Below are 18044 nucleotides of genomic sequence, written 5' to 3'. Positions count from 1 at the left end.
TCCCAACCCGGGGTACTACCAGAGAAGGGATAGCTACCCTTCCCGGGATCAGCCCAGGGGAGAAAACAGGGCCCCGTATCAGCCTGAGCGGGTTTCCCAGTTAGAGCGCCAGGTTCAAAACATGGCGCGGGATCTGGGTCACATACTGAGGGCTCAGCAGAAACCTCAGATCGGCATGCCGGCGCAGAACGCACCCAACTCTGGACCTGGTGCCCCAGAACAATGACGGGGGCAGCACCCCGATAACTCACCGGTTCCCAGGGAGGAGGCACAAAGGGAAGGGGGGTGTAAAGCCTTGGAGGAAGCTTCCTTCCTCACTTGTAAACAGCCCCTGGAAACCCAGGAACCGGAAACAAAATCTCTTGCCCCTGAAAGTCTGCCTCCTAAGGAGCAGAGGGGGGGTAGGAGAAACAAAAGACCCAAACAGACTCAGTTTGAGGAGGAGGTACAGATCTTCCAATTTGAGGGAGAGGGATCCTCAGAGGATCCTGGGAAAAGGATCTTCTCCTCCAGAGAGGGGGGAACTCCTCCCAAAGAAAAATGGGTCCCTAGGGATGCAAATCCAGACTGGGGAGATGTGGAGACTGAGCTACCGCCGCCCACCATCTCATCCCAGAACCAACAGCAAGAAAATCTCCTGGTTCAAACCCATCCTGGTGACTGCCTCCAAAAAGGGGGGGGCGGCCCGGAACCGGAGCCAGGGGAACCCAGAATGGCTCTGATCTCCAGTTGCCAACTTTTTCTTTCAGATTCCCAAGGCTCTCCACAGAATTCTGCCCAAATCTCTTCGCTAGCAATGTCCAAAACCAGAAAGTTACCCCACCAGTTGTCCAAAAATGTGCATTATCTGTGCCCCCTTGAGGAGAAGGAGGGAAGATACTATGCCCCGGTACAAGTACAGGGGCAGGGTACGATTTTGGCACTGGTGGACACTGGATCTCAAGCTACCCTTCTGTCCAGAAGGGCCTTTGACGAACTGAATGCAGGAAGGGGAGAGAATTACCAAATTCCTCTCACCTCACTTCCTGGACAACTCCAGAACTTTGACGGGAAGGAAATTCCCGTCGAGGGGACGGCAGACTTGGACATTAAAATTGGGCGACACAAGTTGAAACACCGAGTCATAGTTGTGACGCCAGAGGGCACCCCTTGTTTACTAGGGAATGACCTCCTGAGAAGGTTGTCACCCCTAATAGATTGCGTAAACAAGGTCCTCTGGACCCAGACTAGCCGACCAATAAAATTAAAACAGAGTGTCAACCATGTTAGTTTAAACGGCACCTGCCACATGGTTGAACAAAAATCTGACCAAGTAGAATTTCACTTCCAGAATAGCCAAATTCCAGACGTGACAGTAATAGCAGTAGGACAACAGACTGGTGATGGGGGGTCCTCTCTATTTCTGAAAATCAACCTTCCTTCCAGTCTAAAGTGGTATTCCACGCTGGAAGGAAACACTCTGAAATTCTATACTAATCCACAATCAGAAACTCCCACTCCTATAGTCCAGAAAGATGTGAAATCAGCTCAGAGCCTGGCTGATATTCAGCAAATTGGAGAGCAGTTGTTCATCCCTGTCCAATTAAATGATGGGAAGGACTCTGTTCTCGCTCGAGTGTGTGTGAACAACGGTAAGAGCTTCATCAGCGAAGCCATGTTCCGCCAACTCCCAAAAGATCCAGCCATTCCCACATTCAAACTGATAGACAAATGGGAAATGGACCTGGAAGCACCTAATTCCAAACAGCTCCTGCCAAGCAGGTGCATGCTCAAAATCTCCATTGGCAACAAGAGCATAGTCCATAATTGTTGGGTCGTGCGAGACGTCCCTGCCGCCTTTTACTTAGGCAGTGACATTCTCAATCGCTTTGCCATTAGTTTGGACCTAATAAACTTCAAAGCTTGGTCCCGATTAGCGGATAATCCCATGGGCTTTGATGATCCAGAAAAAGCATTTAGGTCAGCTCAATTGCTACCTTATGCAGTTGAAATTCAGATCAAAGAGGAAGTCACCATCCCAGAAAGGACCCGACAATTCTCCCTGGAAGTGAAAGCTAAAAGAGGACAATATTTGCAAAACCCTGATGCTTACATACATCTAAATGCTTCTCTCCAACAGCAAGGGTTAGGGGTAAACCCAACACCATTAGTCAACATAGAACATGACACCATTCTAATGGAGGTGGATAACAGCGACTTAAAGAGTATTACTCTAGCCGCAGGCACCATTATTGGAATGGCGGTTGATGACCGACATTTTTCCATCGATTTAGGTAATGAACTGTTAGGGCCAATCCCCAAGGACTGCTTTGACAGTGACAGTGATGACAATACAACAACGGACAGGATTTTTACCCGGCATGGGGGGAACTTCCTGGTGTACACTTCTTGCCCTTATGGTAAGGAAGATGTGACTTGTGACTTCAGGAGGGATGAGGTGATTTTCCAGGTCCATGAGGGCTGCCTTTCCCACCTGAAGCCTACGGTCCAAATCAGCACTCTGACCAGGGACTTCTCCACCCAGCTGGAGGAGGCCGCTGAGATAGCCAAACCAGAAGTCTTTCCAGGCTTCAGGCAGATGGTGGAAGAGAGAGTCAACCTAGCTGATGCCTGTGTGACTCTGGAACAAAAGCAAAAGTTGAAACAAGTTTTCTTGGGTTTCCAAGATCTCTTTGCGGTAGACTCATATGACTGTGGCCGCACCGACATCCACACAACAACAATCCCCACGGACCCTGGCATGACTCCAGTGTTTGTGAAGCAATATCGTTTGCCTCTCGCATCCATGGAGTCCCTTACTGAAATAATTAAGAACCTTGAGTCCCGGGGAATAATCCGTCCAGTCCACAGCACCTTCAATAATCCGGTGCTGGGAATATTGAAGCCAAACGGCCAGTGGAGACTCTGCGCTGACCTTAGGGAGCTCAACAAACGGGTCCATACTTCCCGATGGCCTCTGCCCTACATTGACCAAGGGCTGGCCCAGATCCAGGGGTCACAGGTATTCACTGCAATAGACCTGACCAATGGATACTGGACCGTGCCTGTCAGCAGGGAGGACCAATACAAACTGGCTTTTACCTTTGGGGGCCAGCAGTACACATGGACCCGGACTCCCTTCGGATACCTTAACTCCGGTAATGAGTTCAATATTTTCCTACATAAGGCCATGCCCGACCTGGGTGCGAGGGGTAACCTGGCTTATGTAGATGATGTCCTCATCAAAAGTTCATCTGTGGAGGAACACATAGCGGAGATCCGTTATGTTCTGACGCAGTTGAGGGCCGCCGGAGCAAAACTTTCCTTTCAGAAAGCACAGTGGTGTCGAACCCGTGTTAATTTCTTCGGGCATGAGATTACTCCTCAGGGTCTCTGTCCCCAGGGAAAGAAGGTGGAAGCACTCCAAAAACTGAAAGACCCCACAACTCTGCGAGAACTAAGGAGCCTCCTTGGACTGACTAATTACAGCAGAAAGTTCATTGAGGGCTACGCAGAGATCACCAGACCCCTGATTCATCTCCTGAAGGGGGGGGTCAAGTGGGAATGGGGTCCAGAACAAGCCGAGGCAGTAAGACAACTCAAAAGAAGCCTCTCACAAGCGCCTTGCCTAGCTTACCCTGTCAGAAACAAGGAGTTCTTCCTGGAGACGGGGTTCTCTAATACATGCTTGACGGCAGTATTATACCAAAAGCATGACAAGGTCAATAAAGTAATCTCCTATGCGAGCAAAACTTTATCCTCTGTGGAGGAAAAATTCAACGATTGTGAGAAGGCACTCCTGGCAACGGTGTGGGCATTGAAGAATTACCGCCTGTTTATCCAGGGGGAACACATCATAGTGGAGACTCCACACCAGCCTCTGCAATATCTCCAAAGTGATAGAATCCGGGCCGGAAATGTGAGTAATTCCCGAATTACTTCCTGGATTCTGTCAATGCAAGGCTTTCCTGTGGAGGTCAGATATGGCCAAAACAAGAAGAGTCCCCTCGCGCAAGGTCTGGCTGACTTGCATGATTGTGCCAGAGAAAACTGTCTCGAGGACGAAAGTCTAAAAATCAAGGACAACACAGAGGCATACCTTAATTCCCCACACAAAGTCTTTGAAGAGGACAAGTGTGAGGGAATGCCCACTGTCTATGTGGATGGATGCTCTTACCATGTTGACAACAACGGGGAGAAAGAACTGGTGGCCGGCGTAAGGAATGCATGGGTGAATGAGTCCCCAGAACCCTCCGCTGGATACAAAATTGGTCCCCGAAGTAGTCAGGTGGCAGAATTGATGGCTGTGCATCAGGCCATCCTCACTGCTGTCCAGTATCAACTCCACGAACTGGTCATAATCACAGATTCGGATTATGTATGGAACGGGTTCGTGGAGCACCTGGTTAATTGGAAAACCAGAGGCATGTTATGTGCTAACAACAAACCCTTGAAACATGGGAAGTTGATCCAAAACATTGATGATCTGGTCACCTCGAATGAGATGACCATCTATTGGAAAAAGATCAAGGGTCATTCCAAAGTAGAGGGACCAGACAAAACTGGAAATGACTTAGCTGATCATCTGGCCAAAACTGGGGCTATCCAAGGGGATCTAATTGAGATTGAGTCCCTGTTGGGGGAAATCCAGGTCACTGCTATCACTAGGTCCCAGACAAATGCTCACAACGACCTTTCAATTGCACAATGGAGTAAGGAGACCCCTGATGCTGATTTGATTACCGCTCATAAGGGGGATCCAATAATTGGTAAATTTTACCAACACCTTGAGGACCCTGAGAACTTTCCCCTACTAGGCATTGACTTAGCTGTAGTGTTGAATTGAATCCTCTTACACGGCGAAAGCCTCAACTGACACGCGCTTCATGGGTCGGATGACCGAGAAGGAGGGTGGCAGTGATGAAGGTGGCTTTGCCTGAGGGGTGGGGAAGGTGAGGTGGGAGGATAGGAGAAAGTGATCACTCCAGGAGAGAGGCGTGGAGAGAGGGACAGAGAGGGGAAAGTCTGAAGAGATCAGAACATCGAGAGTGTGCCCTGCAGAATGAGTCGGGCCAGAGGGGAGAATGGTGAGTGAGAGAGAGTTTCAGAGGTCACGAAAGAGTTCAGAGGGGGGACAGGAAGTTAAAGTCTCCAAGAAGGAGTAGTTGAGTGGTTGAGGCCAGGAGTGAGGAGGAGAGGTCAGCCCACTCAGAGAGGAACGGAGAGATCTGACCAGGTGGCCGATAGATAGTAGCCACAGTAAGGGAATGGCTTGGCAAGAGAGAGAGCCTGCAGACGAGGCATTCAAAAGAGGAGTAGGCCTGCGTAGGAATGACAGCGGCAGGAATCCACTCAGGGAAGATAAGGGCTACGCCACCACCAGAGCGGTTGGGCCTGGGCGCAGAGAGGATCTTGTAGGCATCAGGTAGGAGTGTGTCAAAGCTGGTGACAGAGCTGGCCGTAAACCATGTCTCAGTGAGGCTGAAGACATCTAGGTCAAGTTCTTCAAGAAGGCGGCAGATGTCAAAGGAATATTTGACAGCCGAGCGGGAGTTCAGAGTGGCAATGTGGAGAAGGTTGCCCCCCTTGAAAGATTTCTGGGGAGGGTTACAGGTCAGAGGTATGCCCTGCGGAAGTGTAGAGAGCGCCCGAGAGGGGGCAGAGAGGGAGGAAGAAGGCAAGGTAGCCGAGGAAAGGGGTGAGGGGACAGCAGGAGAAGAAAGGAAGTTGATAAGGCGTGGAAAGCGTCTATCAAAGAGATGAAGGTTGGCCTGAGGACCTTGGACCAAGACGGTCCCATTAGAGTAGACATTAATGATGACCTTAGAGGATAGGAAGGAGGCCAGGAGGGTGTCCCAACGGGTGCCACCATTAATGGGAGAGGAGGAGAAAGGAGAGAGCACAGAGACCATATGGGGGGGTCCATAGATCAGGTGAAGGAACGACAAAGAGGATGTCGGTGAGAGTTTCCTTGGAGGAGGCACTGATGTAGGTGTCAGCGATAGGGAGGCCTGGGTTGGAGACCAGGATGTCCTTTTTAAACTTTTTCCTACCAGACTTAGTGAGGAGAGCAGGATAGTCAATAGAGAAACAGTTTGAAAAGATAGGGGAGACAGAGAGCACCATAGGGTAGGAGTGAGGTCAAGGGGGGGGGGGACAAGACGGAGCTACAAGCAAATTTAAAACCAGTGGAAAAACCACCTAAGTTCGAAAATCCTAAAAGAGGGAGAAAAGGCCTAGGTATCAAATGCAATTTAGTGGACAGCTACAAGCAAATTGAAACAATGCAGTATAGTGGTGCAGCTACAAGCAGATTTAAAACCAGTGGAAAAACCACCTAAGTTTGAAAATCCTACAAGAGGATACCATATGTATTCTATGAGAGACACCTGAACTACAGAAGAATAAGTGCTTAGTCACACAAAAGCCTAATTGTGTGGGCACAGTGAGCTATCAGATGGAATACATTGGCGACGCATAGTGATGCAGATCCATTTCGGCCAAACATCTCGAATAAGAAAAGTTGAATGTGCATTTACTGTGCATTCGACATGGGAAAGAAAACAACGCCTATAATGTTGGACAAGGGGAGCAGGGGTTGCAGGGTTGTCCCCCGCACCTCCCGTTCGGCATTATGGGCTTTGGGGGTTGATTGAGGCGTTTCCCACTTCCATGACATTGCAGGCGGGGGACAATAAAGTAAAAAAAGAAAAGGATAAAAAAGAAGAAAGGACCCTACACGTTAGTGGGAAGGAAATGACGCTGCAGAGATAGAGGGGAGTCGGCGGGAAACACACAGAAGTGAGCCGCCGAAAAGTTAAGTATGGTGGAAGAGGTAAGGGAGAAAAGGATCTAAGTAATTACTGCGTGGCACAATTTTCAAATTCAACATTTACGGATTTGCAATTCTGCGCCGCGCAGTAATCACATAGATGCATGCAGATTGCATATAATCATTATCCTATGTCTAGAGATTGGGCTGGAACTAATATATTTCGTTATGTTAAGAAATGTCCTAGATACGGCTGGGATGCGCCCTTCAGGACCTAGAACCGTGGGCTCTACTAGTGGGAATGAGGCCGTTTGGTGTAGTTAGGCAACTTATCGTGGCTTAAACCAGCCATGTGAAAGCAACTACCTGAATGAACCAATCTGGGGAGAGGTTCTGACTGATGCCTTTAGATATGAAAATTGCAATTTAAGTGACCTACCTGTCAGAAATGCAGGCATGGTACTGTGTAAAGAAACTGTAGTCATTACATACATGTCCATGTTTCCTTTAGAAGCAACTCTGGGCATGATTCTAAAAAGCGTTTTACAATGGCACAATCCCATTGAAAAACACTTTGGAAATCAGGCCCTCTGTACTACCTTGCAGAGTCAAATGAACCCAGATCAAGAATAGGCACAATATGGTTACGGATGTAAATAATGTAGTTATTCAGTGGCGCCGCATTTGGTGATTTAAGCAGATAAATGCTGACCCTCAAATTATTTTAATAGGCTACAGTACTCAAATCAGCTGGATAAGTACATTATAATGTACATCGTGGGAACGTGGCTGTGCTTTCTTCCAGTGACCAATGATTCGCTATAGGGCGGTTTGCTCCCACAGGCTTTGCGGGCAACCAGTTCTGCTCCAGCACTCCCCAACATGCTCACTACCTGGCAGCACTTGGTCCTCATGTTTATTTCACTGGCGAACCGCGCCGCTGTGCTCCAGTCCTCATAATAGTTAGAGGGCGTGGTTGCAGTGTTCAAGCAGTGCAAGAGATGACATTCGAAACAGAAAAGGAAAGGGGATCCATTTGAGAAATACACAAAAATTCCGAAAGGGATGCGTGTTTTAAACTATCGACGCTCACAAGCAGAATTAAAATGGACACCACTCTTTACTTTCAAGACCAATAGGCGTGTAAATAAGATTTCACATTAATTTAGGTAAAATATATAATTCAGGTAGTATACTTTAAATGCTATTTCAATGTTTAGATAGGGTTTCCTTTCTGGGAGCTACATAAAAATAAATGAAAGCACGTCTTCTCTATGGCTTTAAGTGTATGAGGGTATTAAATAAAGAATGTGAAACTCAGAATTTAAGGACAAGTCTTAAGTGTGGTATCTAGATATAACAGTCCAAGGCCCAGAGACGATCTATGCAAACCTCAAGACCATCTATTTTTTGAGGGTTTGCTACTGAGCAGCTACATCCAAGCTTTTGATTACTTTCCAGCCGAACAAACTAAGCAGTAGTAAATACCTCTTGTCATACGTGAATATGGAGTGCTTTTTTTACAAGCAAGTAATCCGCAAATCTAGCTGGCACAGTAGAGGGGACTTGATGAAATTAAAATCCAGCCTTCAATGATATGCTAGGTTATTTATAACGCACTTAATACCCAGGGGTTTCTAAGCGCGGACCAGGGATCGAACCTGTGTTGCACCATGTTGTTTTGTTTATAAGGCGAGCATGTTGCCACCGAGCTATCCTCCAAAGACAAAGAGAGAGCTGCGAGAGCTGTTGTGCCGCGATAATACCGAGTAAACACGGCACATTCAGAGATGGACTCACGGCCTGAAATGCATTTGTTTTGCTTTTTCTTAAACAAGTCACAAAGGTCCCTGCAAAGACAGAACTGAGCGCACGCTCAGGATGCAATGACTCACGGGTCAGGTAAAGCGGTGTCAACATGTAAAGTCTGGTCATGGCCCGCTCCCTCGCACTCCACACTCAAAATAGAAACACAAGAGCGAGTTCTGCTTTTAAAGCAGCCCGGAGCAATGCCTTTGTTGATGACACTTGTTAGTAGCTGAGTCTCTTTAGAAAATATTCCTCCATTGTGCGGAGATGCACACAATGTCCAGAGACCACAGATCCGACACTGCAACTCACATTAGATGCCTACACTGCAGTTTGCAAATCATTTTTTAAGCAAACGTCCAGTCCGAGGAGCCTCCATAGAACAGTGATTTTAAAAAGCGGGCTCCATCTTATGCCAGCATGCTGAACACAAAATGGCCACGACCACAATACACTATGTTATCAAATTCACCATTGAAATGTCAACCAACAGTGATCAAGTCCTAAACAAGCTCCCAAATGAAAATTGGTTTAGCTATTTAAAAAATTCACCATTTAAATGTGGACAAGTCCCAAGCCCTAAACAAGCTTCCAAAATGCAAAATACTTTAGCTATTTTCAAAAATGTATCATTTTATTTGGAAGATAGATGGTATCTTTGCCATTCAAAGACGGCTGCTAGTGTTGGCTTATTTCCAGAGAGCTTCTTTAAAGACAGTCATCCAAGATGGCTGCCTCCATGGAAGAGCTCAAAGAGTTCTGAGATGTGCAGGAATAGATGGAATTAACCATATGGATAAGCATGGCTAGGGGCAGGGAATGGGAGGGATTCAATAACCGAACTGTGTATCCCTCCTCAAATGTCATTTCAATTGGAAAATCATTACAGACCCTCATTCAAAGGCCATATTTGAAGCTCTTATGTTAAAGCTCTTATTTTAATGACAATAGTTTCAGCTTAAATGTAGCACTTTCAGTGCCACCTAAGAGCCCAAACTAAAAGTTTTAAAAAAGGACACCACAACGACATACTCACATCCATACAATCCACCCAGGACACCCACTATCAGGCCAAACATTGTATAAAATAATACAAACGGGATTATGAAATAGTAGTTGCACAGGCCATGCACAATCACAGGCAGCATTTGCACCAATCGCCCTGCTGGGCACAATCATTCCCTTACAGACTTCAGGCCGACCCCTGATGATCTATTAAAAGGGATGGTAGAGTAGGTAATGTAACATTGTATGTTTGTACAGTAGTCCTCTTTAGTTTGCATACTTACCCCCCACGTTAATGTTACATTTGTAAATCACCTATTTTTATATATGTATATATTACATTTTTTCTTTTGTCCCTAATCTATGTCCCACTTTGTTCACACCCTCATAAACCAGCTCACCGCTTGTTCTCGTCTTTGTGCTATTTGAACGGGCACCCTTCCAGGAAATGTCTCTGCCATCTGTTAATGTGTTATTGTAAGTCACTGCAGAAGAGAGGGAAGAGTAGAGGAGGCATGGTGAAGGTCATAAGAGAGGAGGAGAGGTAGAAGAGAGAAAGGGGAGAGGAGGAGGTATTGAAGAAAGGGCAATGTCACAGGAGGAGGAAAGTAAGAACTAAATACCAAAACGGGGGTAGCAGGGAGAGGGAGGTGAGAAGACAATACTGAGGAGCAGGAGGTCATGGCGGCACATCAAGGAGGAGAGAGGGGAAGGGCCAAGAAGAAGCCAGAGAAAAGGGATGGGGGAAGCATCGCGCAGTGGCAAAGAGGCAGAAAGAGAGAGAGAGAGAGAGAGCGAGAGAGAAAGAGAGAGGGAGGGAGGGAGAAGGAAACGAGGGACCAGGGCAGAACTGCAAGGAGGCCGATAGGAGAAAGAGAAGCAATGAAAAGAAGGACAGGAGGGAGAGAAGAAGAGGAGGAGGAGAGACAGGGAAAGATGAGTAAAGCATGAAGGTGGAAAAAAGGGAACAAGCAAACAAGCCATTCCCTCCCTGTTCCTTCTGAATAAGATCATGCAGGGGTCGTGGGCCTGAGAGTGCTACAAAAGGTCTTGTAGAACTGCAAGATCAGTTCCTTCAAAACCACTTCAAAGGGAGGCAGAATACTGATAACCCTTGGGGGTTTCTCACTCACAGAATATCCCTATACCCGACCCTCGATGGATGCCAAAGGGTGCCAGGTGGGAGTACCAGGTAGGAGAGTTTGGGAAAACCAATGCAAAATCCTGCCACCACCCAGACTATCCACGAAAGACCAACAGAAATCCACGAAAGAAGTGCGAGACCACATACATCGAGAAACTGGGGAGAGTGAACCTGAGTCAGGGTTGTGGGGGGTATTACCCAAATTGACCTTTTACAATTGACCTTTTGCACAATTGACCTTTATATTATTTTAGTTATTGTATATATGTATTGGGTTGGTTTTGGATTATCAATAATATAAGGGGATTGGGTGAAGAGTTATGGGGTTTTTGGATTGGGTGGGGAGTTGCGGGGGGTTTCCCCTGCATATATGTCCTAATTGACCTTCTAAATTGGTAAATTCTCCCGAGGTCAATTCTCCCGAGGTCAATTGTGAAAAGGTCAATTAGTATACAACCTTGTGGGGAGCAGAATTGGACCATTGTCCTGAAAAAGTGCCATCTGATTTATAAGATCCCATGCCTGCCTCCTACCCCTTTCTTTGCTTGGTATAAAAATAAAAGCACATAGAAAATGTTTGCTTAGACCCTGATTCATGGAATTATTTGCGTGTAAAACGGGGATGTGCGTGCCATTCTGCCCGCAAATACCTGTTTGAGCCCCTTTTACACACAAATAATTCCATGAATCGGGGCCTTAGTGTCAAGTCATCAGCTGATTCCCCCAAATGCCACATTACATAACCCTTCCTGTTCAGATCCTATAACCTGGTCGAGCTCTAGATGATGACTGACAGCTGCCAGCCTCCCGATGCAGGGAACAGCCATGTGCAAATCACTCCCCGTTGGCCAATCAGAGCATGGCATTGGCACACATTCGGATACTTAAGATAACCAGTGGCCAGAGTCTGACATTGGTTGATGGTCAAGAGGAAGCAAACGGACACCCATGCAGCAGTGACAATCGATATGGCTAGTGAAAGTCTGGTGTTGACTTGAGTCCCTGGCGAGCCCTGCAGTCTGCCTCCCAGCTGCTAGAAGACAAAAGTCTCAATGTTTTTTAAAATCGGAAAGGCTTTGGTTGACGCCGGATCTTTGCTGATTATACCCTTGAGAAGATATACACAGGGCTTTAAGTGGGGTAAGAAATCGAGGGGTGGTGGGGGCTCATTTGGGGGCGTGGCTTGTGAGAGGGGTGCGGCCTAAAAAAGTACGCAAACCGTCAGGTATGCACACAAATCTATATAAATGTTATATATTTCTGTGCATAATATGTTACATATTTCTATGTTTATAAACGATGGCTTGCATAGTACACAAACCATAGTAAGGTACGCACAGAAATATATAACATTTATATATATTTGTGTGCATACCTTACGGTTTGCATAGTTTTCAGGCCATCTTTTAAACATTTCGGGGTTTATAAAAGATGGCTTGAAAAGTACACAATTCAAGCCATCTTTTATAAACCTCAAAATATGTCGAGAAATCCCCAGGTTCGCTGGGGGTTAAAGACGCCTCGGCGACCTGGGGAAACAAAGGCACAGTAACTGCCTCTGGTGACCCCTCGTTCGAGGGGTCACCAGAGGCAGTTACTATGACTGACAGAAGTGGCAGCCAGTCACAGCGTCGCTGTGGCTGTTTGCCAGTACTTTTGTCAGCTTGAATGATTTCATGGCGTCCGCATCTCCCGTCGCGGCTGCGGCGCGATAATGTGTCCCGCTAATGTTTCAGTGGGACCGGGCCCCGGCAGGGCCTCGGCTGACCCCCACTTTTTGGAGACTGCCAGTGCCTAGCCCCGGCCCACTTAAAGTACTGGATATACGGCACACATCACCAACTGGCGTTCAAACCTAAGGTGTTTTTGTCGAATTTATTGTACACGTTATTGACCTTAGTATGATAAAGCCTCAACACTGCAGTCTGCCTAGATGTTTCTGTGCTGGTTTCTCGACCCACTGAGCTATCTCGTCAGCCGACATTTTATTTTTTAGTTGTCATTTGGGTTAAGTGCAATCATATAGCACCTGGGTGCGTCAGAGCGCTGTACACATGAAACATACATGATAATTGCAAAAGGAAGCTGAACGTCTAAAAAAATGTAGCTCTCAAAACAGTACAAAAGTGAAAACAGTGCAAGTGGGCAAGTGGGGGTGGGTGGGGGCTCATAATTCAGTGAAATGCAGTCTTTAAAGGATGGCGTTTGGAATTGTGCGGTGTACTCCCTGCTAATTCACTTGCGTGCATTTACTTCGCGGGGAAGTCATTTACATATGTATATTTGGGGGTGTGCTGGGAAGGGGAGGGGGTCGACGGCTGGTGGGTAGTATGAGGTAGGAAGTATCCTCCATTATTGTTTATTTAAACGGAGAATAATCCTGGGTACATGGGCTGAGGCGAACGGCCAGGGAGCCACTCGTGTCAGCGTGTGCATATAGCAGCAGCCTCTGTTGGCACTGACCATGTATTTCCCCTTGCTCCCCAGTCGTTCCTCGAGGCGGCCAGCCTGATGAGCCAGGTCTCCCACCCGCACCTGATCCTGATCTACGGCGTCTGTGTCGGGAAAGAAAGTAAGTCTAGCTGCAGTCAGTGGATAAGCAAGCCGCCTCTATGTGGGGCAGTGCCATTGCAGTGGATGCCCGCGGGAACGCCTTGGCTGTGGCAGCGGTTCAGGCGCATCTGCACAGGTTTGGCTCCTGTGGTTCAGTGGCCTGTGCTGATGCCCCTCACCCCCGATTAGCCCTGTCATTCAGTAAAGAGTATATGAGCACCCCCTTACCACCCAGATTGTCCGGGCCATGGCATTGGCGATGCACTACTGGGTAACCTCGTGGTAACTCCGTGCAAAGGCGTGGTGTGCGGGGCGGTGGGTGTGTGCATGAGGACACCGGGACTGCTAATGATCCACACATAGCAGTGGCCTGCCACCAACACACTTCCTCAAGTCACAAGGCTTTGTTTCCTTACGTCATTAATCTGCTGTCGCTTTATTCCCCCTGTCTTGTGTCCTGTGTTCTGTTGTCATCCCACTTTTTATCATCTTGTCACACTTCAAATCCCGATGGGTGGCTGCTGTATTATTTTTATTTTCGCCTATTAGGAAGCGCTTGCACTAGCTATAAGCAGAAACTATTACATTAGCACAGTACAGATAGCGAGACATGGCATATGAGGAGGGACACACAACTTGTAGGTGTTGTTTGGTTACCGCCCCCCCCCCACCCATTGACTGCCCATGGTCATGCTACTTCCTATGGCCATTCCAATCCAGTTCCTGCCCCCACCCCGCCCAAAACACAGCCTCACTGGAGCGCTTTGAGATCACTTTACTCAAGCCCTACTATCAAACTTTGCTCTCAAAGTGCCTGCCAGTATTTTTTCATAGCAGTCTGCTGAGAGTTTATGACTTAATTTAAGTTGTGAACCTGCTATTGGTGTAATAAAATGTCTCAACCAGATCTGCCTTTGGCCACTCAATATATAAGCACTATGCGTGTCCTTCACTGAAGTGCTGTTAAAAACAAGCATTGTGAAAGCCAACATGTTTGGCTTGCATTTAAGTAGCAGGCATTTGCCAGGCACTGTTATTAGATGCTGAGGTACTCGCCCCATTTTGCACCTGCTGCCATCAATGGCTAGTTAATACCACTACGGCCGTGCCTGGTAAGTGCCTTCTTCATCACTACACAAAAGCCCAAACTGTTGACATTGCCAATGCTTATTATTTGATTCCCGATGTTCCCAATTCCTTTCTTTCTTCCACTGAAGTCCATTTCCCTAGTTGAATTGTGCACTTTCAATGAACTTCCTAATAGTTGTTGTATTATGTTTTTTTTTCTCCACCAGATTCCATTAGTAAGGGCAATTAAGCTGTTCTCCCTTTTATTGAGTACAGCTTTGCTCTGCAGTTTAGGCAGTTGACTGTTCCCTATCTGTTCTTCTTTGTTATGTTTCACATGTTCTACCTACTGTAGCGCTTCCTGCTGCGTAGGCCCGATGGGTGGGATAAACACCAAGGATTCTCTATTAATCCCAGAGAAAGTCCCTTAGAAGAGACATTATCAAAAGCAAAAGATTAGAAAATCCACTGAGTCAGGAGAAGAATTACACGGAACCAAACAGTGATCCCACTACAAGGATAGCTGTTACTAAAATAAACCCCATTGTAGACATGGATTCATTCCTAATTAGAATGTAGTTAAGTGCCAAGGACGAGTACGCTCATCCTTTTTGCATAGACTTGCATAATAGCCTGGCAGTTAAGGGATTTTAGTCCAGAATCACAGATGCATTATATATATATCTAAAAGTCAAGAATATTCTAAATGTGCAAATTTAGTTTCCTATTACATCAGGCCCACCTGTGTGCTTTCAAATATTAAGTTCGAGCTCTGATTTTATTTTAAAATCTTTAAAGACATAGCATTGTTTTTTCAAAGGCAAACATTTGAACAAAGGTTGCATAGAGATGCCTTTACATAGTGTTACCTTTCCTGTAAACCACTCTTATGAAAAGCAGCAACTGGGTTCTGAGGCCTGGCAGTGACCAAGAGAGAAGTTCCACAGCCTTGGCTCATGCTTTTGCCCCGACACAGGTATCATGGTGCAGGAGTACGTGGAGCACGGAGCCCTCGATATCTATCTGAAGAAGCACAGATCCAGTGGCAGAGTGACCGCCAGTTGGATGCTCGAGGTCATCAAGCAGCTCGCCTACGCACTCAATTTCCTGGTGAGTGCCAGCAGATTTGTGATCGTATCTTATGATTGTAGATATAAACTTCCAGCGTCATCTGGACTCGAAGTTGATTGGATATGTAGAAAGGATGCTCATTTATGCCATTAATCCAAATGTTTATTCTATTGACACATTAGGTACTCTAAACTTATGATTTCTTTCACACATTAGCGTGCTTCGTTCAAATGCTCACATGTCACATGTTTCCCGGGGCTTGACCTCTTTCTCAAATGCCCTGGCTTTCCCCAGAATTCTGAAACATTTGCCAGGTGAGCACCCGCACATCCCCAGGCTCACCAAGCCCATTGTACTGTGACCTACGCTTGATTTTCCGCTTGATCCTTTAAGTGATCAAGAAGCTTCTTGGTGAGTGTCAGAAGATCCCCTTGCTCACCAAGCCAACAGCACTGTGACTTCCGGTTGATCCTTTAAGGGATCAAGGAGCGCCTCCTATGCCACCAATTTTCTGGAAAGTACAAACAGATCGCCTTGCTCATCCAAGCCAATATCAGTATCCTCTTAGCTAGATCCTTTGAGTGATCAGACAGTATGGCTATGCCATCAAGCTCCTAGTGAGTACCAGAAGATTCCCTTACCCAGCAGACCAGTAATATTAAGGTAAAATGAAAATGTAGGTAACCAAAGACGATGGCTCAGATGATGGGAGGAAGCAAATCTCTGGCAACACCGAACTGACATCAAGGTGAAGGCTAGCTAGAAGCCTTGCCTGATCAAAAAGCTCTCCTACTCCATCAAGTCTGGGTGTTGGCCAGATGATCACTCCCCCGCCAGCAAACACAGATCTCCATCCGCCCTACTAAAAATGGAAGTCATGGAAGCCTCTCTGATCCGGATATGGAATCGCCTAAATCACCCCAGAAAGCTAACATACTCATAATCTTGGTAATGATAGAGTCAACTATTGATTCCCAGAAAATACACCAAGATCTTCCTGATGTAAATTCAACCTGCAGTGTATTTCTTTTTAGGTTATTGGTGTCCATCCACGTGGATATCTTTCTTTCTCTTTAAAAGTAGTGTTAAGAGTTTCCCCATAGCTCATCCCCTAATGCCAGGAAGCCAGAACAATTAAGATTGCCCGTGTAACATCTTGCGTCCTGCTGGGGATGGAGGACAATTCCTTTTGAATGAAACGTTGCTGGCGTTACTTCTCCAAGAAGTGCAGGACACAATGATGGAATCAAGAGTGGACTGCGCTGTAGGAAACTCTGGAGATTTCCCGGTAGGCCTCTGCACCCTGGCCCTCTTAAGTGTGGTATTTCCACATTTTCCCATAGGAAAAGGGTTGGGCTTGCTGTAAATGTGGAATATAGGTCCACTTTGAACATTATTTCCAGGGCCTCTTTTGGTTTCCAGTCCACCCTGGATGGAATGCAGTGCTTTTAAAGAACTAGGCTTGGAATGTATTTTGACCTTACAAAAGTAACTTACAGTGAAGCACATTGAGGCACAATAATGATGAGATAACTCCCTCACACACACATGCGTGCACACACACCCACACAAACATGCACCCACAAGGGGAAAGTGCTCTTTAATTCTTTTCTTTATTTTCTGTAGTGCAAAACCTGTCACATAGCATCCATTTCAGAACTATGTGTGACAAAATGGGACACAGTGACAGTTACACACGTCTGAGAAGGAAACGTGCTCATGCTAGGACTGCAATCTATGGTCCGGTTGCAGCAAGAGGTGGTTCCGTACAAGTCCTGCATAGCCAACTCACCATGCTTACAGTTTTCATGCCCCGGCAGCGGTCTGACTTAGCCGGTAACAGCCCGACAGCCCGAGCCATGGTAGGCCCGAGTGAAGCGAGGGCCTCTGCGTGTGCTGTGGGTCGTTACTGACCATGTTTGATCCCCCCCACCGTGGCATGAAAGCCATACACACCCCAGGGTTCATTCAGGTTGCAAAGGGCTTTCTTTTTTCCCCCCGGAGATTGTCTACAATATGCAACACCAATCTCCGGGGGTAAAAAAGGAATCCAAGATGTCCGAAGCAGGCGGTGCAGTTGCCTGGTACATAAAGCTCAGGTCCTGCAGGTAAGTGGGGAGGGAAGGACGGACAGAGGGCCTGGGCAAGGGCTTGGGATTTTTATAGGAATATGGAGCCACCTGGAAAAGAGCCTCGGGTGGCTGCAACAGCGGGCGGGGAATGCTTATTCTTGTCTGCTGTTCCAGCCACCTGATTGGCTGACCGCCCTTCCCCGGGTGCAACTATTACGTTTCACTGTGGCTTGGTTGATTGTCTTGTCGTGGACCATCAGACTTAAATATTGGAGGTGAAGATATGGTATCAGGCCAATTTCGAAGAAGACTGTGCTTTCCTCCCCCAGTGACTCTTGTGCAAACTGTAGATTATTTGTTATTATATTCTGTGAGCCACAGGGAACCAGTGGGGGAAGGATCGTAGAAGTAAGTAACTGCCTGACAGTCAATAACAATAACCATAGAGTCGCTATGGCTAACAATAACCATAGAGTCGCTATAGGCCTGGATGTCCCTGCTGGAAAGTTGCAGTCCGTCGATCAATATACCTTTATTCGATACAATGGGGGTAATTCATGGATTATTTGCG

General features: G+C 46.8%; 1 protein-coding gene across 1 annotated transcript in view; it reads left to right on the top strand.

Moving 5' to 3' along the window:
- JAK3 (Janus kinase 3) overlaps nucleotides 1-18044 on the top strand; it is a 576597-nt gene that overhangs the window by 330803 nt on the left and 227750 nt on the right. Inside the window, exons 13-14 of the mRNA XM_069648742.1 lie at nucleotides 13197-13281; nucleotides 15307-15440. Coding sequence (XP_069504843.1) covers nucleotides 13197-13281; nucleotides 15307-15440 — 219 coding nt within the window. The remainder of the gene's footprint in view (nucleotides 1-13196; nucleotides 13282-15306; nucleotides 15441-18044) is intronic.

This window comes from Ambystoma mexicanum, chromosome 1p (genome assembly GCF_040938575.1).
Source record: "Ambystoma mexicanum isolate Mex_15411 chromosome 1p, UKY_AmexF1_1, whole genome shotgun sequence".
Classification (NCBI taxonomy): Eukaryota; Metazoa; Chordata; class Amphibia; order Caudata; family Ambystomatidae; genus Ambystoma; species Ambystoma mexicanum.
The sequence above is the reverse complement of the archived record's forward strand: the minus strand, read 5'-3'. Positions and strand labels throughout refer to the sequence as shown.